Source organism: Aptenodytes forsteri, unplaced genomic scaffold (assembly GCF_000699145.1).
Source record: "Aptenodytes forsteri isolate BGI_AS27 unplaced genomic scaffold, ASM69914v1 Scaffold53, whole genome shotgun sequence".
NCBI lineage: Eukaryota > Metazoa > Chordata > Aves > Sphenisciformes > Spheniscidae > Aptenodytes > Aptenodytes forsteri.
Window position 1 is genome coordinate 9,950,540 of NW_008795909.1, and position 26,997 is coordinate 9,977,536.

The following is a 26,997-nucleotide window of genomic DNA, read 5'->3' on the forward strand; positions in this document are numbered from 1 at the left end:
GGCAGAGGCCCGCGCAGGGCAGAGCAAGGAGCCGGTAAGCGCTGGGGGGGAACGGGGGCCGGGTTTCCTCCTCCCGCGGAGGGGGACTTTGTTTTGTCCATCCCTCCTCCCTCCCCCCCAGCCGTGACTGGGGCCTCCTAGCAGTTTCCTCTGCTCCCCAGATATTGGGCAAGAAGAGGATTGATCCTACCTGAGGTAGTGCAGGGGCTTAGGGCGTTAGGGGCCCATCCTGAAAATGAGAGCATCAGAGAACATCTGCCAGCAGTTCACCCGGGTGAGTGCTGGCAGGAGGTGATGGGGAAGGACTTGGGGCACTGCATGGGCTAGCAGTGGGGCAGGCAGGATGAATGACAGTTATATCAAGAAATGAGATGTGATGGCAGGAAAAGGGTGACTGGTAACAATTTTGCATGTTTATTTTTTCTTATAAGATGCTGTGGGGTCATGGCAGCTTCTCTGTAGATAGATGAGTTACATAGTGCATGCATGTCAACTAAGGCGCAGAAGGAAGGAAAAGTATCCAGATTATAAAGAAGATCAGAAAATTATCTTGTTATTGAGGAGCGGTGGACAGCTAGCTGTACTACGCTAGGTGCTAGCTGTACTATGCGTAGTACATCCCTGTACTATGCTAGGTATGCTACTACCTTGCTGGACTGCAGGATGCTAGGATGTGAACTGCTCCCATTTCATGGCTAGTGGTCAGACCCTAAAAAGGGTTGGATTCTGCTGGGCTCCTCAGTTCTCATGACTCTCAGTGTGAGAGCTGGTGGGTCCAGAATTCCGGCTGTGTGCAGCACCTTCTGCATCCTTCTAGGTGTTTTCAGGGTGTGAGCCAGGATGCACAGCAAGCACTCTGGTGTGAACACAGGCCTAGGAATAGATGCAATCATAGAAAGGGAGATTGATTTGACGCTATACAAAGTTGAAGGCAGACTAAGTACTAGTATTTGGGTCAGCAGAGCATCTAGGGTTTTGGGAGTAGGTGGTGGTTTGCTTTCAGGTTAATGGAGTGGACAAAATACCAAAGGGTTTCCTGTCTCTGACCTATCTGATGCCTCTTTTTGTTATCTCATTGTTTCTGACTGTTTTTCAGAAAAACTCTGTGATTCAAGAAAGCCACCATGAAAGGTGAGGAAGTTCGGCAGAGGAGAAAAGAGGGCAGGAGTAGGAATGGAGAGCGATCCAGGCACAAGGCAAAGAGCAAGGGTAAACACAGAGAGAGCCGACTTGGCAGCCAGGAAGCAGAGGATGTCTCTCTGCATGCACAGCAGAAGCTGTTGGCAGAGGAGAAAGCGGCCATGGCAAAATCACGGGAAGAGTCAGCCATCGCAATTTGCCTGCAGGTGCTCCTGCCGTACCTCCTAGCTGGGCTTGGCATGGTCTTGGCAGGCATGGTTTTGGATTATGTTCAGGTAAGGGAAAGAAATTGATCTGATGTACGTGGTATGGGATAGGTAGGGGACTTTTCTTCAGAGGCAGGGGATTTGCTCTGGGGATGGCAAAGTAAAGGAGGATTTGCAGCAGTTTCACATACCAACATGTCCTTCAAAATCAGCTATTATGTACTTCTGTGCAGCTCTCGGGAGACAGCATGTAGTGTTTTTCTGGCCCTTTTCCCTACTATGGAGATAAAAGACAATTGGTACTAAAGAGCACGTGAAAGATCTGAGGCATCTATGTAGGAAGGTGCAGTCCTGTGCAAAGATCTCACCTTGGTCCTAGGAAGAGGGTGGCTGAGCTGCAGCCCCAAGGGCTGTGGTGGCATAGCGCTTTCCTGCAGTAGATACAGCTGTATCACTCCTGGATGTAGTTCTGGAAAGTCCTGCATCCCCTGCTTCATTGTGCCAGGAGCCAGCCAGCCCAGCACTGTTAACGCATCATACAACCAGCCCAGCCCAGCCTGCGCACCATATCCTTTTCTAAGGCCTTGTAGCAGATGACTGAAATCCTTGAGCCTTCTTCCAGTCTGATTTCTGATTCTGTGGCAGTCAGGACCAGACCTTTCCTCCTATGGTGTAGCAATACAGAGCTTTAAGGTAGTGGTGAGCACCTAATTGTAGACAGTTTAAAGTTGCAGTTAATTTCCAGATTATAAATTGCTATGCCTTTGCACTCTAGGTGACTCTCAGTGCTGCGTGCCTTTTTGTTAACCCTTGTTATTTGACTAGCTAGCTGTTGGGTCAGACTGCCCTGACCTATCTGATACAGTGACCCTGAAACTACTGTGCTTGCATTGATAACTTTCACAAATCTGGAGGTGTGTTCTTTTGCTATTAGCCCTGGGCTCATCTCCCTAGGCTAGAAGAGCTATAAAGGCTTAAGAGTGATACAGTATCCTTAACTGACCTTAGCACTACTCAATACCCAGCAGAATGTCTAGTCAGATCAGAAAACACCAAGGCAAATCCAGAACCCAGTGGCAGGCTACTTTTTGTCTCCTTAGATGTCATTCTGAGAGTCTTGAGCCTTGAGCAGCCACTTTCATTTTTATTTTTCAGACTGTTCAGACCTGCCCATTCCTATGGATCTCTGACATTAAATGCACGTTACCTCCTATTGTGAGACATTAAAGCATGAAGTAGGTTGCAGATGGGTTTACGATGTTGGAGGAGTGTTTCTCTTTCAGTGTTCTTCCCTTAGAATATTTTTTTTCTAGGAAGGACTGGGCCACTAATATAAACAGAATGCGAAGCAAACCTCATATTCTTCTGAAACTGCAAAAGTCTGGTTTCTGTTTTATGTAAATAAAGAGCTCACAAAGAGCTTTTATGTTAGTGCATAAGCCTGGGAAATCAACCCATGCAACATCTCATAGGAGAAGCAGGCCTTTGGCAATTAGTACAGTGACTTTTCGTACATGATCATGGACTACTTGAGTGCGTCTCATTGCGGACTCACTGCTGCTAGGAACTGCCCTTCCTTTCTAAGCCAGTCCTGGCCTCTGCTGCTGCTGCTGTTTCTGTGGGGCAACAGGAGATGCTGCAAGGCTTTGGGCCCCAGGCACTCTCCATCTGCTTGCTCTCAGTCTCTCCACATAAGCTCTCCTGTCTGCCCTTTCCTAAAGTGGGGAGAAGAGGAGCAAGGTAAGAAACAAAAATACACAGCCTGATCCAATAACTGGGACATATGGTCCCTGAAAAGCATCGTCCTCCCATGAGTCTAAGGTGTCAGGATAGGGCTGTCTGTTGCTAACACTGCCATGTTGTAAGAGCACTCACTGGTATCCTTGTTCCTTCTTTGCAGGAATGATAAGGTACGTCTCAAACTGTGTTCTTTGGCGCTTGTCATCTTTCTGTTCTTTTTTTGTACTGTGGCAGCGGATGGGGGCCCTAGATCAGGGTCAGGGCCCACCAAAGAGGCTGTTTCTGCTTTGGCTCCTCCAGGGCAATGCTACCTGTTGGCTAGTTTGCGAGCATAGGGATACAGTGTATTTGTGTGCAGAGAAGGGCAGCAGTGTACCTCCCTGTACCTCCCTGTGATGAGTGGTGCAGCCATGAGGTGGGTTTTTTTCCCAACTAGTTATAATCTTTTTCCCTCTGTTCAGCAATGCTTTCTTTCCTCTCAAACCTGATGCATCTCTTTGTGGACAAATATGGTATATCTCTTTGCCAGGAAACTGAGATGCGTCTCTTTGCTGACAAATATGGTGCGGATCTTTATCAGAGGCTCCTTAAATGTATAATAAAATGACCCAGTGTACACACGCAGGTCACCTGAACCAATTACTTTCTCTGCGTACTGATTCATCGGTTGAAGGCTTTTTATGGTGCTTGCTTAGAAACAGAGAGCCGAAGCGTGATAAACTCATAAACCCTGCCAGGCTGACACTTTAGTACAGGATGTGTTGCTGCTGTGTTTTTTAATGGTGTTTGAGTCATTCAGGCTCATTAATATTTCCTTTACATTAATGTTTCTGCCTGTCAGCAATCCAGTTGGCAGATACAGTGGCATATGGGACTAGGTATGCACGTTATAAGACCTTTGAAAACCTGTGGTAGCTGTCCAGAAATTGTCCTTGATTTCCTTGAAGCCTCTGTTTCTAACCAGATCTGAGCCTTCATGTTGTCACTTCTCAGTTCCTGGCTGGTATAAAGAGGTTGGGTCATGTGTGGTTATTACAGGATTTTTATTAACCTCCCTCTTCCAGCTATTGTGGGCTTTTTTCCCAGTTAGATTAGCTGAAACGTACTCCCTTGTTTAGCTTTCAGCTAACTGACCATTGTTAGGTGGAAGACACACACGTACACACCAAGGCAGCTGGGAGTGGAGGAGGCTTTGGGGGCTGTACCAAAATATCAACCTAGAAAGCAGCAAAGCTCCCATCTCTAGCTAGGGCTTGTTTTCCACCCTGCCATGCTTGCAGAGATCTGCTGTGCCATCTCAGCCCACTAGGCTTTGTGCTTTGGTTTGTGTGAATTCAGACCAAAAGAAACACACCATCCAAATGGCTGAGAGCTTCCTCAGTTCCCTATTTATCTGCAAGGCAAAAGTATGTCTTGTTCTGTCCAATCTTACCAACGCATTTAGCTCCAAGCTGGGGACCGTGTCACAAGGACAGAGCCCACAAGCCATGAATCTTTACATGTCTATGCAGAGAGTGTCAGGGAAGCGGCTGATTAGTACAAAAAGCGTTAGTAAGGCAATGGAATTTAAACACTGAATTTGAGCTGGACTGAGAAACCTGTATCTTTCATGCCTACCACTGAATACTTGCTTTCACTCATTTGCCTTCACTGGGGCATGGCTCAATTTGAACCTGTGGTTGAACAGTGAAAAAGCTCAGTTGCCAATGTACTCAACCAGTATTATACCCTTCCATCCTAAATTGTGCTTTTAAAGCTTTTTGACTGTCTGATACAATTAGTTTTCCCAAATTAATTATTAGAAAGGAGCCCCAACAGAATACCCTGACTCCCTTCCCCACATGCATGACTTTGAGCTGAAGTCTTTACTGAGCAGGAGACAAATTCTTTGGCTGTATGTGGCCATGATGCAGCTCTGGTTCTTGACCTTGTGTCAGCTGTTTGACCATGGAGACTCTGGGGTGAGACCCCCTCTCTCAAAGACAGTGTCTTCTTGGGAGTGTGCAGAAGCAGTGTTTTTCACTTTAGGACAGGAAGGGAGACCAGCTCACAGCATGCCATGGAAACGTTCACCCTTTCTCTCCCTTGCCTGTGGTGTAGTGAGATTACAGAGCTACCTTAAATAAGCTCTGGCTATGACTCTTATCTTGGCCTTTGCAAACTAGCAGAAAGTTGAAGTGATGACAGCAGATAAGGGTGTTCGCTTTTGAAGCTTATTGGCTGGTTCTCTGGATTTTTTTTTTCCCCCTGAAAGCCAGTCATTCAGAGGTATAGCTGGCATAGACCGATTGTTACATCCTGTGGAGACCATAGAGGGGACAAGAGGGGCCGGCGTCTAAAGGAGCAGATCTTCTCTCACCAGCCAGCTTAGCTGTGTCACTTGCCTGGGGATGAGACCTGTGTAATATCGTCAGCCATGAGAAATGCGGACTCATGTTTTCCGTGACTTTTCTTCACCTTGAAGGAGAGCGAAACGGATCCTGGTTGTTAACTCCTCCCCACCTCCTCGGCCTTGGGACAGTGAGAAAAGTTCAACGTTGCTTATGGTGGGAGTGAGGGAACTGGGGCTGGTTCACAACAAGCTTACATATTAAACCATCGTATCAGGCGAGCCACAGACTGACAAGAAATGTAACCTGAGGAGAAAGGCCACTAGTGCGTTTGAGCACGCTGAGGGATTCTTGCATGACCTGTCACTCTTTCAGTGCTGTAGCCTGAGCAGGTCTTACTGGTTTTTACTGAGGTAGTGGGAGCTGAATGGGGTGTGGGCTCATTTCTATTCGTCCACAGACATCTCCACAATCTTCTTTTCTCTTTTTTAATTCCCCCCTGGATATAAATCGGAGAACTAGTGTCCGTCAAGTTTGCTGCTACCTGGGCTCAACCCAACTGAATCAGTTTTGGAGGATACCCTTGCTGCAACCCTCTGGATGTGCTCCTGGGAGGAGAAGAAGCTAAAGCAATTTGGCATCATTGCTGTAGTTTGAGGAAAAACATTTCTTTTGACTTCAAAGAGAGCTACCAGGAGGATCTGTGTGATGACCTGATCTCCCCCCATTTGCCCTGCTGAGCATGGGGTAATGGTGTTTGACCATGGTGGTCACCCAGTTACAATTGGAACTGTGCTTCCATGGCAAGAAGCTGAGAGGTTTCACCTGCAAGTTGACCAGGTCAGCCAGTGGATTTCTTCCAGAGACTTCATTCTCCATTGCCTCCCAGATTTTTGTGCCGTTTCTTCTGGCTGGCTTGGGCATGGTAGCTGCTGGCCTCTTGATGGATGTTGTTCAAGTACGTACATGTGGTTAGGCAACTTTGTAGTGAGAGGGTGGGCTAATTCACTGACCTTGAGTATTTGTACGTTTTTGTTTTTAATGTGTGTGGTCTTAGCAGCCAGTCAGCGGGATGGCTGTAGGCTTTTCCTGTGCTAGAGAGACGCTATCCATCTTCTTCAGATCAACAACGGGCCCCTTGTAAAGTGGGATAGTGGCTTTTAGACAGGCTGCCTGACACTGCCTGCGGTGCGTTAGACTGGGTGCTCCCTTTACTGTATCTAGCTAAACACTTTGGTGATGACTGCTGTGAAGCAACTGGGATCAGACTGCGGCATATTCCCCTATTGCATGATATTATTACTTTCCTTCAAAAATTGCTGATAAGGAGATCTAGGTCAGGGTTGTTATTAACTACCTGTCTCACTTAGAGGCAAGTTTATGCTTTCAGTTCTTTGCAAACAACCTAATGTAATCTTTGGTCTAGAAGGCATTTAGATACTGTGATGAGAGGCATGCCAGCATAAAAAGATTAGCATTGCCTACAAACTGAGTGCTTCTTGGCCAGATTCTGAGGTGGGTGTAAATTTGGAATAACTTGTATTGACTTCCAAGAAGTGCTGCTGGATTTACACCATTATGCCCACAACCAGAATCTATCCCATCTGTCTTTGCTTTGTACCAGTGGCACAAATAGAAATGCAAAATTTGATCTAGTTTGGGCATCTCAAGCCAGTGGATTTACAAATCAAAAGGCTGGCAGAGTTCCCCAAGGATATATCCTACACTCTGAGCTCACTGGAGTACGTTAGATTTGCTGGCATTAGTACCACAGCAGGAGCTAAATATGGATACTTGAGTGTTTGGAAAGACAATACCTTGCTGTTTTTTCTTGCGTTGGAAGAAACAAAGAAGGCAGAGAAGTTGAATTAAAAGGAATATGAGGAATATCAAAGAAGGGTTAACTGGACTGGCACACGCTGTTGCTATGCTGTGTTTGTCGTCTCCACCTTGTGCTGTGCTTAGGCACAGACCTGTCTTGCAGCATTACAGAAGTTCTCAAACTACCCAAGATGTTATGTTAATAGTTAGCAGTTATCTCAGAGAAGGATAAAGACATAGTACATAGCCACTCCATACCCTTGGTAGGTGAATAGGCCTTTGTCTAAAAGAAATCGAACGCACTTGCTAAGAATTGGGCTCTGTTCAAAAATGTAGCTGTATCCAAACTGATGGAAAACACAAGCCATGTACACCTACGTTGCATGTGTCCTTTAAATACCAGAGTGCAGTCTACTTTGTGTATTTGTTCACTAGACTCTTAGAAATGGGGTCATGCGTGAAGCACAATAATAGGAAGTGTATTTTTTGGTGAAGGTGTTTCCAACTATGTTGAAATAGAAGCCATCGGTCAGTGGGTTCAGCTCCCAGAGGAGGGAGCTAGTGCATTGAGAGTCACAACTGGCATAGGAGAGATGTTAGTGAGGTAAGCTGCCATGGTATCAACAACCCCGTATCTAAAAACAAAACCAGTAGCTGGGAAAATCCAGACATCTTAGCCTTTAAAGGTTTGGATTATTCTTCTGTACCTTTTTGTCTTTGAGCTGCTTATTTTCAGCTTTTCTTCCTGCAAGTGTGAGAGCTAGAAACTCACTGTCCTGTCCAACTAAAACCTGAGACTAAGGTTTGTTTGCTTGAGGCCAGGTACCATAAGACTCTTACTGGTAATCATGAGGGCTCATGCTACTGAAGTTACAGGTTTTTCTAGTCCAGAAGTCTGTGATTTGCCCATTTTTCAGGGGATGGTCTGGCTGAGGAATGCTTTGCCCTGTTTGCAGTCACAGAAAAACATTCTTAGGAAACGCTGTGTCTGCCTTTGACAGGGAGATACATGGGCAAGCTGTAATACAAGGATAGTATCTAGAGCATAGGTGTGAGTTTAATGGTGCTGCCCTTGTTTTGTTACATACAAAATATCTTGAAATAATGTGGTTCTGTGCTGGGAGTCCAGCTGGCTCTCTCATTTGCAGGGCTGATGTTGTAAAGAGGAGAACAAAGTGGGAATTGCTTGTTTGTGTCCTATCAAACTTTTCAGGATTTTAGCAGTTTCTGATCTGTCCTGGGATGAAACCAAGAACTGTTCATGTTACTGTTAAAAAACCCAACCAAACAAAAAAAAAAACACGAGATATTTGTCTAGCCCAATTGACTCCAAGGCTCATACTGTAATAAAAGGATGCGCAAAGAAATAACCATTTGCCATTTTCTCTTCTTGGTTGTGCAGATGATGCAGTCTCTGTGCAGGGCCGGTAGTATGGCACAGGTCTTTTCTTGTTGGACGTTTCCGCCTTTGCTCCAGTGATCCTTGGCCAGCTGGTCGATCCAGATTCCAGGCTGGCTGGCATTGCTGGAGACCTTGCAGGGCCCTGCCAGTGTTTGGCCCACTCTTTTACAGTAAGGTGAAGAATCATATTGAAGCTGGATGATCAGATTTCAAACCAGAGAATTCAGAAGGAAAGCTTCCCTTTCATTCTCCCCTTCCACACCACTGCAGTGGGACATAGTCCAAATAAAAGTCACAGACATAAGATATCCCTGTCCTTTGTTGATAGAAGTCCATGAGATGATTAGCATTGAAAAGGATTTTGAATTGGCTTGCATTTTATAGTCCAGGATCTTTTGATTTTTCTGTTGACTTGTTCAGGGCAATGGAAAACCTCTGAGGTTTCTTAGCTGCTGCCATGGGAGCATGGATGCCCTGGAGAGGTAATAGGACACGGCTGGGACTGTGAGGACAGTGTAAGGAGGGACAGCGGGGCTAGACTGCAGCTGGGGAGGCTGTCTCAGTACATTATAGCCTCTCTTCCTCTGTGCGACCCCATGAGCAGATCTAAGTGGCATGGCGACCAGCTGCAGTAGATCATGGGGTAACCAAGTTTCTTCAGAGCTGAGCTTTAGGGCTGTAACTCCATTATGGGGACATGAAGTGGGTAAGAGTCTTTGTGGCTCAGTGTCCCTGTGTGGGTTTGCAGTGCTGCAGGGAGTGTTTCTGTTCCTTCTAAGCTAGTTTTCATCTCGAAGGAGAGATGCTTCCTAGACTTAATCCAGCTGTCTTCATTCAGGCAGCTCCTTGCATGCACAGCTCTAACCTGCCACATTCACCTGCTCCTCCAGCTGACAGTCCTGCAAGGCAATGGCACAGGGATCATCTGTTGTTTCTGTATTTCTGCAGTCTCTAACACAATGGAGTCCTGGCTATTGTGGTATAAATCATTATGAATCTGTCCTTAGGCTCTTGGTGAGTCACTAATGAGACTCAAATGGAGGCAATTAAGTCAGCTTTTTTTATTAGTACAGTTGTGTGATTCTTTATTAATTGTTGAAAGCCTTTCAGTATAATTATATATAAGGCAGAGTCCCAAAAAATCATACCTCATATGCTGAAACTTCTGTTATGATGGCTTGAGACCTGCAAAATTCATCATGAACACAAGGATTGGAGCTTACATTGATAAGACAGTCATATTTCCCAAAGGTGACATGCACAGAAAACACAAACAGTTGAGTTTTTCTGTTGCTTTTTGTTTATGTCTTTTTATGTGCAAAATACGCAGGGTCTTAAATATGAATGTCTGCACACCTGTGTATTTTAAATGATTGGTTTTTTTTACATTGTGCCTATGAAGTCTCTTTTTTCTCCTCTTTCTTTTGAAGGTGTCAAAGATGTGTTTGGACCTTTATTCTTAATTAAAGAGAGAGGAGAGAGGGGGATTTGAATCTTTAAAAGAGATGTCCGCCCCTAGCTTTTCTCAGGTATTTAAGTTCCATGTTAACAAATTCAAACAAAATTGTAGTGTGTCAAATAAGGTGACTATTCTCGTGTTGTCTGTTATTTACTCAACAGTAACTTACCTTTAACATTTTGAAACATGCCTGTTTCCAGGTCACCACTGCCAGGAAATGTGCCTTTTTATATTGATAATAATGTTTTGCCTGTTATCTGCACCTCTGAGGGGTGTCGCACCATGTGCTCAGGGCTGGCTCAGCCCCACTTTCATTCATCCTGACTCAGAAGGAAGCTGTGAGGTCTTCCCAGCAGACAGCCACACCACCGGCTTCCCACAGCTTCCCATGGCACAGCCAGAGCAAAACATCGAGCTGTTACACCCTGTATATATTTCCCAACAGGCTGAAGGCTGAATGTGTTGACATTTACTGTCTGTCCAACCTCCTGGATTTTCAGGTTTATAGAATCCCAATGGATGTGAAGAAGGTGGGCAGGCATCTGTTGTTCATTTTGTCCTCTAGCGCCAGAATTTGGGACCGTCATATGATACTAGCCAGTGACAACTTAGAATTAATGAACAAATTGATCCTTCGTATGACATGTAGCTAAACTGTGGAAATTTTTGCCACAGGATGGCACATGGGTTGGAGGGGGGAGACTGGATGAGTACCTGAAAGAGAAATCCTTTGAACACTGGTAAGTGTACAGAAAAACCCCACCAGCTCAGTACCCTGTGGCAGATAGTCGTAGGCTGGAAAATACACAGGAGAATTATCCCATCTACTTTTCATACTTGTAGATTCTTGTTTTATACACCTGAATTTGACTACTGGTGGAGATAAGAATAGGTTAGATGGACCTTTGGTCTGACTCATTGCAGCTGCTCTTTTTTGCTTGTGTTCTGCTCTTAGATGTGGGGCTAGTTGGTTTTACTTCATGGTGAGCTGCTCCGTTCTGTGATTTCATCCTGATGTGAACCTCTCTGGCTACAGTGGGACTTTGCCAACATCCTTGAATGCACAGGGGGTGAATGAATTATGTTCCAAGGCACTGTATGGTAGATAAATTAGAGAAGACGTGTTAATCAACAAAGTTTCTTAAGGTTTCAGATCATTTCTAGTGTTGCAGCTGATTCAACAGCTTTGTACAGTTCAGCTTCAGAGGAGCAGTGATAATCAAGATACTGGCCCAGCAGTTCGGGCTTATGGGATATCTTAATTCAAAATCCTTTTTCCAGCTATGCTGGAAGCATGCTTGGTAATAGGAAGATTTAGGAACTGCCTGTGGAGAAGAGATACAAAAATCTCCTTCCCTCCCAGCACCAGTCTTAGATGCTTAGTTAGAAGTTTGGTAAAAAAAGACAGGCACAACTTTTTGTTGTTAGATCATTTCCAGATCTTTGTGTTTATTCTTATGAGTCTGGATAGCAATAGGCATTCCTGTATCTAGTGTCAGTACAAAGGATGGAGAGCATGCTGTATTTCATTTGGCTTGTGAACCCTAATTATTTTTTATGTTGTTCTTGGCTAATGCTAAAGGCACATTTTAATTTGTGGCTTTCCAAAATCTTCTGCTGCCCTCAGGAAGAAAGTTCCTTCCCTGTTAGGATAGTGCTTTGCTGTGCATGAGATCAGAAAGAATATTGCAAGCTAAAAACTGCTTCCTTCACTCCCAAAATGCAACCAGCCCAGGGCAGCATCTGCCCCCGTGTGCATAGCAGACACCTGTAGAGCAGGTGGCGAGGTAGGAACCCACTCCCCTTTGAAGCAACAGCATTGGACTGGTCAGCATCACAAACTGAGGTCGTTGCCTTTGTTTTTTTCCAGCACTGGGATGTGTTTCGGACAATTACAGAAGTTTTTATCCTTGTTCCTGCCTTGGTTGGCCTGAAGGGTAATCTTGAGATGACACTGGCATCCAGGCTCTCTACTGCTGTGAGTGTTAACAAAGTGGTGGTGGTGTGTGTGTGTGTGGGGAGGGGAGGGGGTTAGCAGAAGATATCAGGAGATTCTGCTTTTACATTACCACACTGTATGTACGAGACATGCCCTTTTCTGCTAGGTAGAAACTAGTGGTGTGAGAGTGTTAAAATAATGTGTTTGCCCTCATTTTGTAACTGGAACAGAGAATTTCCATCTGTGCTTTGAAGGTGAATTAATCCCTGGGTGGCCAGTTCCTGATATTTGGGGCCCTGTGACACATGAAGGAGACAAAGCCAGGGCTCCACAGCTGTTAGCTTCAGTATTGGATTGCTTTTCTGTGGGTATTGATCCTTGAGGCTTCCCCAGCAATCCTACCTTGGCAGGAGCAGACCGAGGCTTCTTGGGACCTGCAGTAGCTTTTGCTACTCTGGATTTGATTTCTCCTATCTCCCTAAGCAGTTTTGTTTACTTTGGGCTGTTTGTATTGCATGTCTTGGGAGAAATTGGAGCTTAACAGAGCAATTTAGGGCGGACAAAAGAGAAGAAATGGTTTAATTTGTTCAGCTTTTGGTCTGGGCAGGATGTGGTGGATGTGCCCACTCCACCTTTAGTTGGGTGCCCTGCAATGCCTCTGCACCTCCATGTGATACCCCTGGGACACTGGGCTGGAGCATGATGGAGATGTGTCACGAAGGAAGTGCAGGGAAGGCTGGGAGATGCTGACCTGTGCTCACCTCTCTCTGGCTTTATTAGATCCTTTCCCACAGGGACCAGGTGAAACTGCCTTCAGCATCCATGTGCACCACAGGAACAGGTTTTCAGGGTGTCTCTCTTGGCTCCTAGGCTAACACTGGACAGATGGATGATGCCCAGAAGCAATGGAAAATGGCCACCTGCAATTTAGCCCTTATCCAGGTGAGTCACTTCAGCTGGGAGAGGAAAAAGGCCCTTTTCTCTTCCTATGCTGCAGCCCAACAGCATCTGTTCCCAGCAGTGCTGAATCCCAGGCTGTTGATTTGGCGCAGGTATTCTCAACAGAGCCAAGCAGAGCCCAGGACTTGACCTCCAGTAAAGCTCTGTGTTGCCCCAGAGCTTGTAGTTTAGCTGCAAAACACATCTAGACATTCATTGCCTTTGTGGACAAACTGAAATAATGAAAAAACCTCCTTTTGCAGGGGGAACTGCGGCACAATCCCTGTTTCACAACAGCTCCTAGATAAAGCCTGTCATTTACTGGCAGTGTTTGGGAATCAGCCTTGGGCAGGAGGGGAGAGATGGGAGAAATGTGACTCTTGTAGGTCTTTCTGCTTGTTAAAATCCAGCAACCAGCCTAGAGGTTGCACATGGCAAGGCCACAGGGCTTGCAACATGTGTCTGTGTGCTTTCCCTTATCTCCTTCCACAGCTTTCAGCTTGCTAGGACTGTTGTGTTGATGGGAGCCCATTTTTGTGTTGACCAGGGCTATTCGTTTGCAGATGAACTCAGTGTCCTTTGCTGAAATGTTATCTGCCCTTTGCAGGCCTCTAGAGTTTTTCTCCAAACTTTGTCAGGATTTTTTTTTTTAATGTAATGGAGCCTTACAGGGATGCTGCTTAAATACATAAGTAATCAGCATCTCCGCAAGGCTTAGCTGTGTGGAAATGCTGCGGTCGCATGCAGCCAGGACTGCCTGGGAGCAGATGCAGATGATTGCTCACCAGTTGTCTTGGCCCCCAGGTCCAGGCCACCGTGGTGGGACTTCTGGCTGCTGTTGCTGCTGTGATCCTGGGAGCCATCTCCAAGGGTTCTGTGGAGCTGAGCCAGGCTGCCGTGCTGTGTGCCAGCAGTGTGACCACAGCCTTCATAGCTGCACTTTCTCTTGGTGAGTTGTTTTGGTTCCTCAGATCAAACACGCAGCACTCAGGTGTGGAAAAAACTGTCCCTTCTGCCAGGGAGGCCCAGCTGACATCCCTTTGGTCTGGCATGGGGGAGGAGGGATGCAGGAAGCATTAGTCCTATGTCTGCTGCTTTCACACCCTCTGCATCCTGCCTTTGCTTCTCTTCTCGCAGGATCTGTTGTTCGCTGTGCTCTCGGCATCCATAGCAGCAATCAAAATGTCCCACTTCACCCGACATGCGAAAAATGCCATATGCTATGCACGGGTGTACACACATGTGCACACACTTTCTCCATGTGTCTTGGGTGACATGTTAGCCATCTACACTGGCGCTTTCCTAGGGGAGAGTGAACTAATGCCATGCACAAAGCAGGGTATTGAGACTCTGTTAGCAGACAACTCCAGACCACGTTTGAGATGGACTCGGGTTGCCCAAGACCCTGTGGAGGATTGTGGCCAGCCTTGTGGCTTGCCTGCTGTGAGCTCTGAGCCAGGCAGTCCAATCCCCTGGCTATTCAGGGAAACATGAGTGGGTGGACGGGTAGGAGCTGCTCTGTGTCACCTGAAGATGATCAGTTTGTAGGTCTGCCATACGAGGGCAGCATGATACCCTGAATAGAGGGAGCTGGCAGTTGGATACAGCAAATTTTCTAAACGAAAGGGACAAGTTAGAGCAAGTGCATATCCTGAAGCTGGAGTCAAAGGGTAATTGTAGATGCCTTTGAAGAAAAACATGGGATGAGGCAGTTGTTAAAAGAGAAAAGCAGCAGCCTAGCTTTCATTAAACTCTTCCTTCAGCTCCCTGCTTGGTGTGATACAGAGAGGCTTTGCTGCTGTACCAACACAGGCTTTCAGCTAGCATTAGTTTCTTCTCTGGACATGGACACAGGCAGCTTGTGTGTGGGTGTGCACAATGGGAAGCTGCTATTTTTATGACCAGGGAGGGAAGCAGCATGAACTGTGCTGTGGGGAGGGGAGCATGGGTGTCTGGGAGGGCTTTTGTGGAGAATGCCATGTTGTGTGAGGATGTGTTTCTGTGTAAGGGATGTTGTACCAGGGAAGGTGCACACATGGCATTTCTTAGGGGAGAGCTGATGCTCCTGTGCACGCTCAGCTTTGGTGGGCCTGTACGAACAGGCACAGAGAGGTTGTGAGCTGGAGAAAACCACCATTTCTCACACTTTCTTTGGTGCATCCTGTCAGCCATGGAAGAACTTTGAAGAGATGTCATGTGTCTTGTCTCAAGGCTGCAGCAGTGGAGGCTGGCCAGGCAGGGTTTATTCCATGTGGCTCTTCCACAGGCCTGCAAGAGATTTGATGGCTGAGGGATTCCCACATGTTCATCATGGTTTGGGGTTTGTGCTCATTAACTTACCTGGGCAAGCAAAACATCTCTTCTCTCCAACAATGCTGAAAAGCAGCTGAATTTTCCAGGTGCAGCTCAGAGGACAGGGGAAGAGAGGTGATGTGGGCCATCTCCATAACCCCTTGACTCTGGAGCTGCTCACAGCACCAACATCCACCCAGTGCAAATTAAAGCACCCCCAAAGACTCTGGGACGTAAGGGGTCAGTCTGATGGCTGGGCCAAAAGGCTAATTCAGGCTACCGTAAGGAAGCTTGTTGCTCCTTGGTGGTTCAAACTCAGAGAAATTTTGGTCTAATATGGAAAATCTCTTTGTACTGTGGAATCCAGAGCAGGGGATGGCACCAGGAGGCTGTTGCATGCCTGCTGTGTGCTTATCTATGAGTGTGCTTCATGCCTGGTCCTGCTTCAAGACAGCAAAGATTAGGCTGCTCAGGAGGGGAGTGCCTACATTTGGGCTGCCTGCTGGTATCTCCTTTGATCCCTGGAATTTGCTTGTGTGCCTCTGGGCCTTTGGTGCAGTTCATAAGGGCAGAGTCATGCCCTTCAGGTTGGTGAAAGCAAGAGGACAAATCCCTGGGGATGTCCAATCTCCAGCTGTGTGGTACCACTACGGGCAATCTGCTTCTTGCTTTTCCCAGATCCTGTGTCCCTCTGGGAACCAGAACAGCAGCTCTGGGGTGAAATGCAGCAGGATGCATTCTCTAATGCCTGCTCTGTGTCTTCTCTAGGTCTGGTGATGATTGGCGTGATCATCGGAGCAAGGAAAGTTGGGATCAATCCAGACAATGTCGCCACACCCATAGCAGCAAGCCTTGGAGACTTGATAACCCTTTCCCTGCTGGCAGGAATCAGCAGTACACTCTTCAAATACATAGGTACAGTGTTTAGCAGGGATTTGCAGCTCAGCAAGCGAGGGATGAATCCTTGTGAAATTATTGCAGGGAGCTTACCCATTTCTGGCATGTTTCAGAATGGAGGCTGTCATGCTACTGGGGTAGAAAAATGACCAAAGAGGCTTTTTCCAGGCTCTCTTTTAGTAGCAAACTGGAAGGCAGAGCCTAAGAAACACAACTGGGATTTGTCAAAGAAATGACCAACGTGTACTGCACAGCTGTGGAACAGAAGGTTGACATATGTGACACTGACTCGGTTCCTGCATCTGTCGCTAGCCAAGCATAACTACTTTCTGTGCATGGGTAGTAGCAGGTCCTTCCTCACAAAGCTATTTCAGGGTTTTGGCATTTGTAAAATATTCTTGTATCTTCTCATGTAGAGAGTCATGGATGAACAAGATATTATCATCTTGGAGGGAGGGAGGGAGGCAGTGCTGCATTGTTTTATGCTCACAGGACTCTGAGTAGGAGTTGTGGCTATGGGGTTAGCTGTTCTGCTGGTTGGCAAAGACTTGGACACCTGTTGACACTGAAAAGCTCAAAACATGCTGCAACTTGGTGATATATGCCTGACTGTGGCTTGTACAGTGCTAGGCTATTTACCGTGAGCCCAACCTAGAATAGAAACAGGAAAATAAAAAGATCCAGCAAACTCAATACCATTTGAAACCCAAACTGTTGCTTCAGACTGTGAGCAGAAGCAGCGAGGCAGCTGCTCTCAGTTTGCGTAACTCGTTCCATATGCCAGCAAGTGAGGGAGTGAAGGAGCACACGTTGCAGGGAGAGGCCCACGAATTGCTTCTGTCCAGTCCTCCTTGAGCTTCAGAGGTGCATTTTTTTAATAGGCTTTTCCCGTGATGCCATCACACCTGTCTCTGTAAAGCTAGTTTGTCTTTCAATCGTTATGCCTCTGATAATATCTTCCAGGGAGCACATGGCAGAACAACATGATAACCTCTATGGTTGTGACCAGAGAGCATTTGTGATGTCTTCAGAGTAGTTTAAATAGCCTCTTGAGATGGAAAATACACAGCACGCAGACACCTAGTCATTGGGAGCATGAAGTGAAGCAGGGAGGAGAAAGGCACTGTTCATGGTGGTTGAATAAATGCATTTCCCTCCCCAGTGTGTAGTAAGGGACGGGTCATGCTGTGACAACTTCTGGGTCCTACCAAAATGTATCCTTCAAAAATACCGGTGGGTCTGTAAAGTTTGGAGTACTGTGTGCCATCTGATGCAGCACCATCTCCTTCTGCGGAATATCCTTTTGCCAATGAAGATTTTCACTTTTTTAAAAATCAATCCTGGTCCTTCCCAGTCCTGCATAATGGAGATACAAAGTGTGCCAAAGGGTTGCAGCTTGCTTATGGACTGTATGTGAGAGAATGTGGCAGAACTGGAATGTGGAGACTGAAGTCCATTCATCCTACCAGCAGTCTTTCTGTGGGCTTTGATAAGGTTTGATAGATTCCAGTGCTCTGTGTCTGCATTATTTAAGAAGGAGTTAATTGCCCGAAACAACTGGGGGGGGGGGGGGGGGGGGGGGGGGGAAGGGAAACCATTACAAGTTAATTATCGATAATTATACATAGCCAACTGCCCAAGGTAGGGAAAATATATGGAAGACCGAGATGCAAGCTCTCAGGACAGGCTGGTAATATTCCCCAAGAAAAATGTGTGCCTCCCTTTAGAGTGGAAAGAAGGGAGTTGATTCTTCTACAGCAGCCCCACATTCATTCCAAGAAATAGGAAATTCTTCGCCTCACAACACTTTTTGGCATCTGCATTATCCCAGTGCTTTTAAGGTGCATTTTCTCCTCTGTGAAAGAGAACTCTTTGTCCTTTTTTTCTCCAAGACCATGGCTTCCCAAGGTAGACACTATTTTGTGCCTGTCACATAGAAAGGGAGTGCAGGTTTGCAGTGCTCACAGACAATTGGGGGGGGGCGAGATCCAGTACAGCAGCTAAGTCTGTCATACAACCCATCTGTCCTAAATGCCACCAGGTGGTAAAGTGCACTGACAAAACAGCAGCTATTTACACCCCAGAAGTGGTTGCATTTCAGTGCCGACTAAAGCCACACAGAAAGAGTGCACCTCTTTGTGTAAGAGCCCTTGATTCATGGAAGATATCATCATATCAGTGCTATCTCATCCAGGTAGCCTGAGGCCCTGGCAATGTCATTTTGAAAAATGCACACTTTGAGTCTGCTTCATCTCCCAGATTACCTGCAAAGTCTACGTTACAACCCGCTGGCTTTGGCCCCAACACAGAGACCAGATGGAGAGCTTTGTTGAAGAAGCGTTTTTATATCAAAAGGGTTGGCATCATCCCCATTGCTTGAAGGTGTTTCTCATGCTTGAGTCATGTTTATTTTCTTTTAGTGCTGCACATCTACTTATTTTTTAATTCCTTTGCTTCTAAAGGTCACTTCAAGGTTATGCCCCTACCGAATGGAAAAAGCACCTAATGGAAACACATGTAAGCTAGCACGAAAGAAACCCTGGATCTTAACTGGCTTATATGTGCAAGAGAGCATTTGTTCCTATAGAGCAGGCCAGCTGCTCAGCAATTCTGCTAGCTTGCCACCAAAAGTACCTATTACCTATTGTTTTAGGTGAAGGCGTGAGGTGTCTGTCGTGTGATACAGCTTGCACACAGGAGTTTCCCCTTTGCCTTGCTGTTTGATTTGTACCCTGAAGCCAGAAATTTTGTAACTTTTTGTCTTGCTTAGTTGGAGATGGAATTGGAGACTTGCTCATCTTCAAATATAACTTGCTTTGAATCCTGCTGATTTTCAAATAACATCCTCTAGCAGTGAGTTTCAGGGATTAATTATGGATTTCTGTGGTGGAGTGAGGTGGTTGTGTGGGGAATATCTTGGTTCATGTGATTTTTCTGCTAACGTAACTCAGTCTGAGCAAGAGCCCTGCTGCCTTTCTTCCAGACTTTGTGCAATATGATTTTGGTAACCTGAGAAGCCATGGACATTTAATGCAAGATTTCTTTTCCTTGCCAGATATGAAATACCTTTCTCCTCTGATCTGTGCTGTCTTCATTGTCATGATCCCTCTCTGGGTTGCTATTGCTAAGCAAAGTCCTTCCCTTGCTGAAGTCCTGAAATCTGGATGGCAGCCGGTCATTGTTGCAATGAGCATCAGCAGGTAAACTGAGGAACTGCTCCTGAGCCCACATGCATATGCACGCTGCAGAGAGATCCCGTGCTCATTTAGAAAGCCATCAAAAGTGAAACTGGAAGGGGCAGCAGAAGGGTATTTGTCCAGTGCTTCTCAGCCATTGGTGGCTCTCCAACAGGCTGTGAGATAGCAGATAAGGAGCCCCCAAATGACTGGAAAAAGCAAGTTATCATTTTAAGTCTCACTCGCACATCCATGCACCATGTGGGTGCAAGCCAGGAAACTGAAAAGGGAGATGATGACCATCACAAATAGTCAGACTTCAACCTCATTTTTATCGAGGTGTAAAGACAAAAGACTGGTGAACGTAGAGCCAGGTAGTTTATTCCCCCTGTGCTACGTCTTTCAGACCCAACTGAGATCTGGGAGAGAATTTAAAAAAACTGCTAAGACCAGTATAGTAGTGTAGCAAAACTTTTGGGGAGGGTGATAAAGCCTCCCTGGCTACTATCAGTTTTGCTCAAGGGTGAGCAAGGAGGTCTTCCTGATCTCATTATGCCATTAACAAAAACTGTAAGGCTATCTATTGGTGAAAACTGAGCTGTAAAAGGGGTAAATGGGGAATAGTCCAGCCCTGGCAATGGGGAAGAAGCAGTAACTCATCTCAGTGTGCTATTTTCACAGCGTAGGAATTGCCCTGGGAAGAGGGATTGATCCACCCTCATTTCTTGTCCTTTTTTAACAGCATTGGTGGGCTCATCTTGGACAAAACTGTAACTGACCCAAACTTTGAAGGCATGGCAGTTTTCACACCTGTGATTAATGGTAGGTTGGGCAGGGGGGGTTATATGCATGCTTTTATTTATACCTCCCCCTCCTCCCCAAGGGTTATGGTATCCACTGTTGCTCCTACACAGAGGTCTCTGTTCAAGTCCCTGCTCCCATCACGAGTGGAAGTGAAGCTACTGGTCCCCATTACATCCCTACTTACTCATATCTTGAAGCGTCTCTGGAGCAAAATAGCAGGCAGGGCTGAAAAATACTGGCAGAGCTGTGGGAAAGGTTAACAGCATCTGATAGTTGTCTCCGAGAGCTATGTTGACACCTTTACTTTCATAACATCAAACCTACTAAGGATATCACAATAAATCTATTTTCCCTGTCTCTCTCCACTCAGCAATTTGAGCTGTGCAATCATCCCCTATACAGATTGTTGATAAAGATGAATATATTAAGATTATATGTGTGTGTATAAATATAAAAAAGGTTATATATATGGATTATATATATAGGGATTTTTTTTCTCTCTCTCTCTCTCAACATCTTTTGTGTGTGTATTAATATTTGTTTGAAGCCTCACAGTAGTTTTATACACACACATACCAGTACAAACTGCTGGGGATCCTGGCATTGCTGAGGATCCACAATCTGCTATTGTAATGTTCTTGCAGGCCAGGCCCACTCCAGGGGAAACCCACGTTCCTAGGGCAGGCTTGGTCTCATATCACCCTCAAAGCATGGTGTGCTCTTGCGGTGTCAGAGGGTGTCACCCAGCTGTCACCTTAGTGGATCTGCATAAAGACAGCCACCTCGCTGACAAACTCTTTCCAGCATGGTTAGCCAAAGAGCCTGATTAGGAGAGTATGTCAACAGCAATTTAGTTGAACAATGATTGACCCAGACATTGCTCTGTGGGGGCGAGCGACCTGTTTGGCAGAGCTGGTGGCAGAGTTACACAGTGCTGTGTGTCTTTGCACAGGTAGCTCTTCACTTTGCATGTGCAGGGGAGTCCTGCAAAGCGTGGCAGTGCACAATGCAGAAAGCTCCCATCTTGAGCTATGTTGAGCTAGTCTTAGTATTTTCACTTTGATTCTGCTCTGGCAAATCTCACATTTAATGATGGAGCATTTCCTTCTTCAAGGAAGGGAAAACATGAGAAGCCTGTAGGATGTGGCTCAACATTATCTTTTCTGTGGCATTTTTACCCTGCAAATACTCGGGGTGGTGGAGGTTTGCTCTGTAGATCATCATCCCTCTATTTTCTGCTGGAAAATGTAGCTGCTTTTTCATGTTTGCTAGAATTAATCAATCTGGAAGGAATTAATTGCCTTTTAATTACCTAACATATTTGGGCTCTGATTCATTCTCGTATGATTCCTTCTCATTTAACAAGTGTGTTAGATGCCTTCAGACAGACATACAATCACTCTCTGTGATGTTTGTTGTCTTTTAAACAATGATGACTCTCTGGGTGAGTAAATCTAAGAAGTGGCCGTGAGCAGCATCTGCTATTGCCTGTGCTGTTTTCCCCAGGTGTTGCTCACAGACTGCATCAAACCAGGTGTAATTACATCGTCTTCAGAGGCCACGTGGCATTTACAGCCGGTGCTGGGAAGCAAGGGAAAATGTTTCCAATAAAGCAGTCAGAAGGAGACGATCACTGTAGCCTTCCTGATTTTTAAGAGCTGTTCCTGCCAAGTGAATAGCGCAGCATCACCATGACATGTGGGATCAGGGTTTCTCTTTCTCTCACTGCTGCTCTCAGTGAGCTTGTAAGTGAATGCAGATCGACTCACCTTGGACTAGGTTTTAGACTGATGTTTTCTGCTGCAGTGAAGGTGGTTTACAGGTTTACTGTGTTTTGTCCTCACAGGTGTTGGAGGGAATCTGGTTGCCATCCAGGCCAGTCGTATTTCCACATTCCTGCACTTCTGGAGCATGCCTGGAGTTTTGCCATACAAGATGAGGCAGAATTGGCCCAACCCATGCACCACATTCTTCTCATCAGGTAGACCTTGAACCCTAGGTGTCCATGTCTCAAGGCCTGTCATCACAGGTAGCTCCTTTATCAAGCCTGGTTGGCGAAGGACTAGGTGGTTTTCAAAGGCAGAACTCCCTTTCCCCCTTACAGGGAAGATAGATTGGAGAGGAAGCATCTTTGCAGTGGGCAGCTTGAAAAAAAGCTTGTGGTATACTTGCTTGCTGGCATGCAAAGAAACTGGCCTTCAGGGAGCACTAAAGACAGTAATTGAAAAAGAATTTCAGATTTGATCTAATAGAAAGTCATTTTTACCATGGCCAGCCTAGAGCCATCACCTATGGACAGAGGGGTGAACAGAGCATAACCTTGCTCAAAATCAGCAGTTCCTCCATCTTCAGCAATGGATAAACCTAAGCATCAGCAAAACTAGATTTGGGTCTGTTGCCTTTTTTAGATTGCAGGTTCCTCTTGATTTTCCCTGCTAAATTGGGAGTTACTGCTAAAACAAACTAAAAACTGGGAAAGTGGGTTGCAGCAAGGCAGAGCAAAAGCAGTGGGAGGCAGAGAGCAGCTGAGAGAGGAGTGTTTGGAAGAAGTGGAGTGGATCAGCATGGAGCACATCTTTGGCACATAGTTTCAGTGCTAGACAAAGCTGCTGGGCTGATACTACAGATGCTCCAGATTGCTGCGTGATCTAGAAAAGGCGTTAGCAATGTGGTTAGTGGGAGGGGACAGCCCCGAGTCTATGCATTAAAATATGCAGCTGCGTCCTGTCCTCCCACCACCGTCTGCAGCCGCTGTCATCGCTGTTTCTGTCTCTGTCCTCTGCAGAGGTGAATTCCAAGTCAGCCCGAGTCCTGTTCCTCCTGGTTATCCCAGGGCACCTCGTGTTCCTCTACACCATCCATCTGCTGCAGGGAGGCCACACCGCTCTGTCCTTCACCTTTGTGATGTTCTATCTGACTGCTGCTTTGCTGCAGGTAAACCCCAAACTCTCATCCAAAAGGAACCTCTCAGATACCATGAAAACAAAGCAGTCTCCAGGCTAAACAGGGGTCATAGAATCATAGAATGGTTTGGGTTGGAAGGGACCTTAAAGGTCTAGTTCCGACCCCCCTGTCATGGTAAAACTTCCAACAGCGGCCCACATTTCCAGTCATTTCAGGTGTGTTTCCTATCAAGCATCATGTATCTTCTGTGGGTCCAGTAATACTTCACCCAAATTGCCAGGGTCTGGTTTCCCACATGAGCACAACTGCCCTTAAGGGTGACTGAGGGATCAGACGTGAGATGAGGAACAAGTTATCATCATCTGCTGAGCTGCAGTTAGTGTGCCGACACACACTTAGCAAGGAGGTAACTCTTGCTGTAGGTGGTACCTTTTTTTACCATGTTCACTCCTTGAGTCTCTAAGCCCCAAGTATTTCTAGACTGCCACTGGTCATCCCAGTAAGGGGCAAGTGAGAGGCTGTGAACCCCAGCCAGCAGGTTTCCCCACTCATTTTGGAAACCAGTTTCACGTATCATGGTGAAGACCTAGGAATCCCTCTGGGCAGGGCCATATGGGTCAAAAGCAAAGGGAAAACCCAGGCCTGAGAAGTTCATCTTCAAAAGTAAAAGTTCTGGGTAGGCAATGGGCAGTTCATCCAATTTTTTCTACCCGTTCCCTTTCGCTGTTTTGCCTGCCCTGTAAACTTTGTCGCCTCACTCAGAAATGCATGCGGCTGTTGCTTGAACTCACAGACGCTCTGACTTCACTTGCCCTTTTAAATCAGTGATTCATTAATTTGCAGGGTGAGGTAGCTGACTTCTTGCTTTGCCTTACAAGCAGCCTCCTGTCTGTGGGTGAATTCCTTGCGTGTGTAAACAATCGGTTTTTCTCAAGCTTTGCACAGCCCTAAGCCCAGCAACACAGCCATAGTTGTAAATGAAAATGTTTAGTCTTCTCTTTATGCATCGAGGTAACTCCTCATCCAGAGCCAAGCATGAAAATACGCAGAATAAGTAACAGCATAAAGAGCAGAATCCCAGCAACGCCACTGACCCGGAAAGATTTCCATGGAGGCCAGTGGAGGAGAATACACTCAGCCTGGTTCTTTCTTCCCCTCTATTATACTTTATAAAGAAAGACAGAAAGAAAGAGAGGGGGAAGTTTGGGTCAGCTGGAGGAAGCCCAAAGAGAAAGATCAGAGGCCTAGAAAACATGACCTCAGATGAACGATTGAATGGACTGGGGTTAGCTAGTCCAAAGAGGAGAGGCTTGAGAAAAATCTGTTTAACAGCCTTTAAACTACCAAGTTTCTGTAGGGAGGGACAGAATAACATTTTCTCTGTGGTCACTAGGGATGAAACATGAAATCATGGGTTTCAAATGGAAAAAGGCAGATTTATGTTAGACCTTGGGAAAAACAAGAACAGAAAAAAAAAGCCATAGGACTGATTACTTAGAGTGTGGCATCTCCATCTTTGAGGGTTGTTTAGCATAGGTTAAACAAACAACCATCAGGAAAGATGTGGGCATATTTGCTCCTGTATTGAGGCAGAGGAATGGTCTATAGAAAACTCTTGAGTTTCAATCCAGCTTTAGTTTCTGTGATTCTGTTGTTTAATTTGCTTCCCCCATCTCTCCTCCCTCTCCCCCCACCCAGCTCGCAGTTTTCACCTTTAGAAATGCCGCCTCTGGCTTTGGTTCCTGTTGTGCTGCGGTCTCCCTTGGAGGGATCACAGATGTGGGGTGCAAACTCTCTCTCCCTTCTTAATTCAATTAACTAGACAGTCTTTAATCTTTAGCCGAAGTATTTTTTTCCTCCGTCTGTTTATCAGAATTGGGAATGAAGTAGAAATTAAAAGAAATCACAACAAAGATTTTAAAATTGTTTAGATGAAAAAAAAAAATTACTTTCTTTTTTTAACATGTCAGTGCTGCTTGGGATAACTTTGATGTAAAAACTGCCTCAAACTCCAGTTGTCCACTGAGACGTTTAGGAAAAACAAAGTAGATGCGATTTGAATTTCTAATGGAAAAAAAGAAGGATGAAGAGAAAAAATCTGGCTACAAACATCCTTTGGCGCTGCCTGCATATTCGCAGCAGCCCTGTTTCTGGTGGAGTGAATGGGAGCACTCCCATGGCATGGGAAGTGGGAACCGTACCTTTGGGAGATGCTTTTGGTGTGGCCAGACTCCCATTTTGAGCCATGAGATGCTGGTGAGCAGTTCAAGTGTGGTCCCCACACTTGTGGCTGGCAGTACAGGGCCGTGGCACCATGGGCAATCCCAGGCAGTGCAGTGCCCAAGGGCATGAGCCAGCTACACCCATCCCAGCGCAGCTTCATCCTGCAGAGAAACAGCAGTTCTCTGGGGAAGGTGTTAACTCTCGGCGATCCCTGTTAGCTCTGGTACCTTGGCTGTGGCCACGTCATTTTGGCTGTGAGCTGAGGGAGGTGCTGCATTACCTTCTTGCTGCCTCACAGCAGGGCCTGTCTTGCCTCTCCTCAGGTGGGAATCCTGCTCTACGTGGCTGACCTTATTGTGCGCCTGATGTGGAGGAAGGCGCTGGATCCGGATAATTTCTCCATCCCCTACCTCACTGCCCTGGGGGATCTTCTGGGCACCGGATTCCTGGCTGTCTGTTTCCGCCTGGTTTGGCTTGTCCACGGTGCAGACATGAACCTGGGGAACTGAGAGACCATGTGCTGCTCCGCATCACTCGTGCGACACGGTGCTTTCCTCTGGAACAACGGGGTACTTGGCGATGAGCGCTGGGTTACCTGGCTGGATTGGGCCTCCTCTGCCACCCCATCTCTCCTCCCCATTGTGCCTTACAGCTGGGCTCGCCCGCCCTGAGGAATCAGCACCCACAGACTTGTGCCCTCGCAAGTGAGCAAGCTGGTTTTAAGGAGTGCCCACTGCTCACACCTGCGCCTGGCAAACAAGGCATTTAAGGAGCATTTGGGCCATTTGTAATGAATGAGCATTTTGATCGGTTTCAGTCCCTAGCACCGACACAACCCATGAGGCTGCTCCAGAGCCTGACGAGGTCACTGCATCTGATCCTGCAAGTGGATGTCGCAACATCTCCGTCAGACTCTGACTTTCCATCAAGGGAAATTCTTTATTCGCCCCCCTTTTCTCACTTGTCACATCCCTGGAGGAGAGCAACCAGGTCTTTAAACTTGTCTCCTCTCCATTGCTCAAGATGCTCAGGATCTAATGCAGTGAGCTCCTCACTGGCTTGTGCCCAGCGGGGAGGTTATCTAGGGATACCACCTACCTGCCCTGGCAGCGTCACTGTTGTCTGACTGACAAGCTGGATTGATTGCATTTTGGGGGTAGGAAGGTTTGTTTTTACGGTTTATGAAATGTCCAGTAGTTAAAATGTTTATAGAAACACACACACAAATAAAGTGGTTAAAAAAAGGTAATGCTGTGATTTGGGGGTTATTTTTTCTTGCCATGGCTCTGCCTGTTTCTAGTTCAAACTTGTCAGGTAGAACTTCTTGCTCACTTTCTCATCCATTCAGGGTTGGACAATGCAATTTTAATAGGGCTTCAGGAAAATCAGTGTTTCCTAACCAAGAGCAGCCTTTTGCAGCCCACATGTTTCAGGTTAGAATTAAAGCGCATTCCCTCTCCCACAGTTGCCATCCACTCATTAACAATTGCTCTGCAACAAGTCTAGAATCTGTGTGTGTGCGTAAGGACCATGTTGGGCTGCGTGAGGATTTGGCACGAGGATTTGGCAAATGACTCCTTACGTCCTCGCTCCAGGGTGGCTGTCTTGCCTTACCAGGAAGGCATCAGGGAGGCTTGTGAGGCTGAAAGCAGATGATTCTTGCTGAAATCAAAGAAGCGGTAGGGTCCTCCAGATAACAAGATGCCCAAGAGTCAGGAGTTGAGG

The 26,997-nt window shown here is 46.3% G+C and overlaps 1 protein-coding gene across 4 annotated transcripts in view; it reads left to right on the forward strand.

Moving 5' to 3' along the window:
• Positions 1–26,518, forward strand: part of SLC41A3 (solute carrier family 41 member 3) — a 27,525-nt gene extending 1,007 nt beyond the window's left edge. The window contains exons 1-11 of one of the 4 annotated variants that reach the window (XM_009284430.1): positions 3–34; positions 1,097–1,415; positions 11,969–12,076; positions 12,908–12,979; positions 13,781–13,925; positions 16,037–16,183; positions 19,221–19,365; positions 20,084–20,163; positions 21,992–22,126; positions 22,931–23,079; positions 25,596–26,518. In XM_009284430.1, coding sequence (XP_009282705.1) covers positions 1,125–1,415; positions 11,969–12,076; positions 12,908–12,979; positions 13,781–13,925; positions 16,037–16,183; positions 19,221–19,365; positions 20,084–20,163; positions 21,992–22,126; positions 22,931–23,079; positions 25,596–25,781 — 1,458 coding nt within the window. In that variant the 5' untranslated portion in view covers positions 3–34; positions 1,097–1,124 and the 3' untranslated portion in view covers positions 25,782–26,518. Of the gene's footprint in view, positions 1–2; positions 35–1,096; positions 1,416–5,386; positions 6,375–10,069; positions 10,169–11,968; positions 12,077–12,907; positions 12,980–13,780; positions 13,926–16,036; positions 16,184–19,220; positions 19,366–20,083; positions 20,164–21,991; positions 22,127–22,930; positions 23,080–25,595 lie in introns of those variants that run through there. The other 3 variants (XM_009284432.1, XM_009284429.2, XM_009284431.2) reach the window with 3 other exon arrangements.
• Positions 26,519–26,997: the final 479 nt, after the last annotated feature.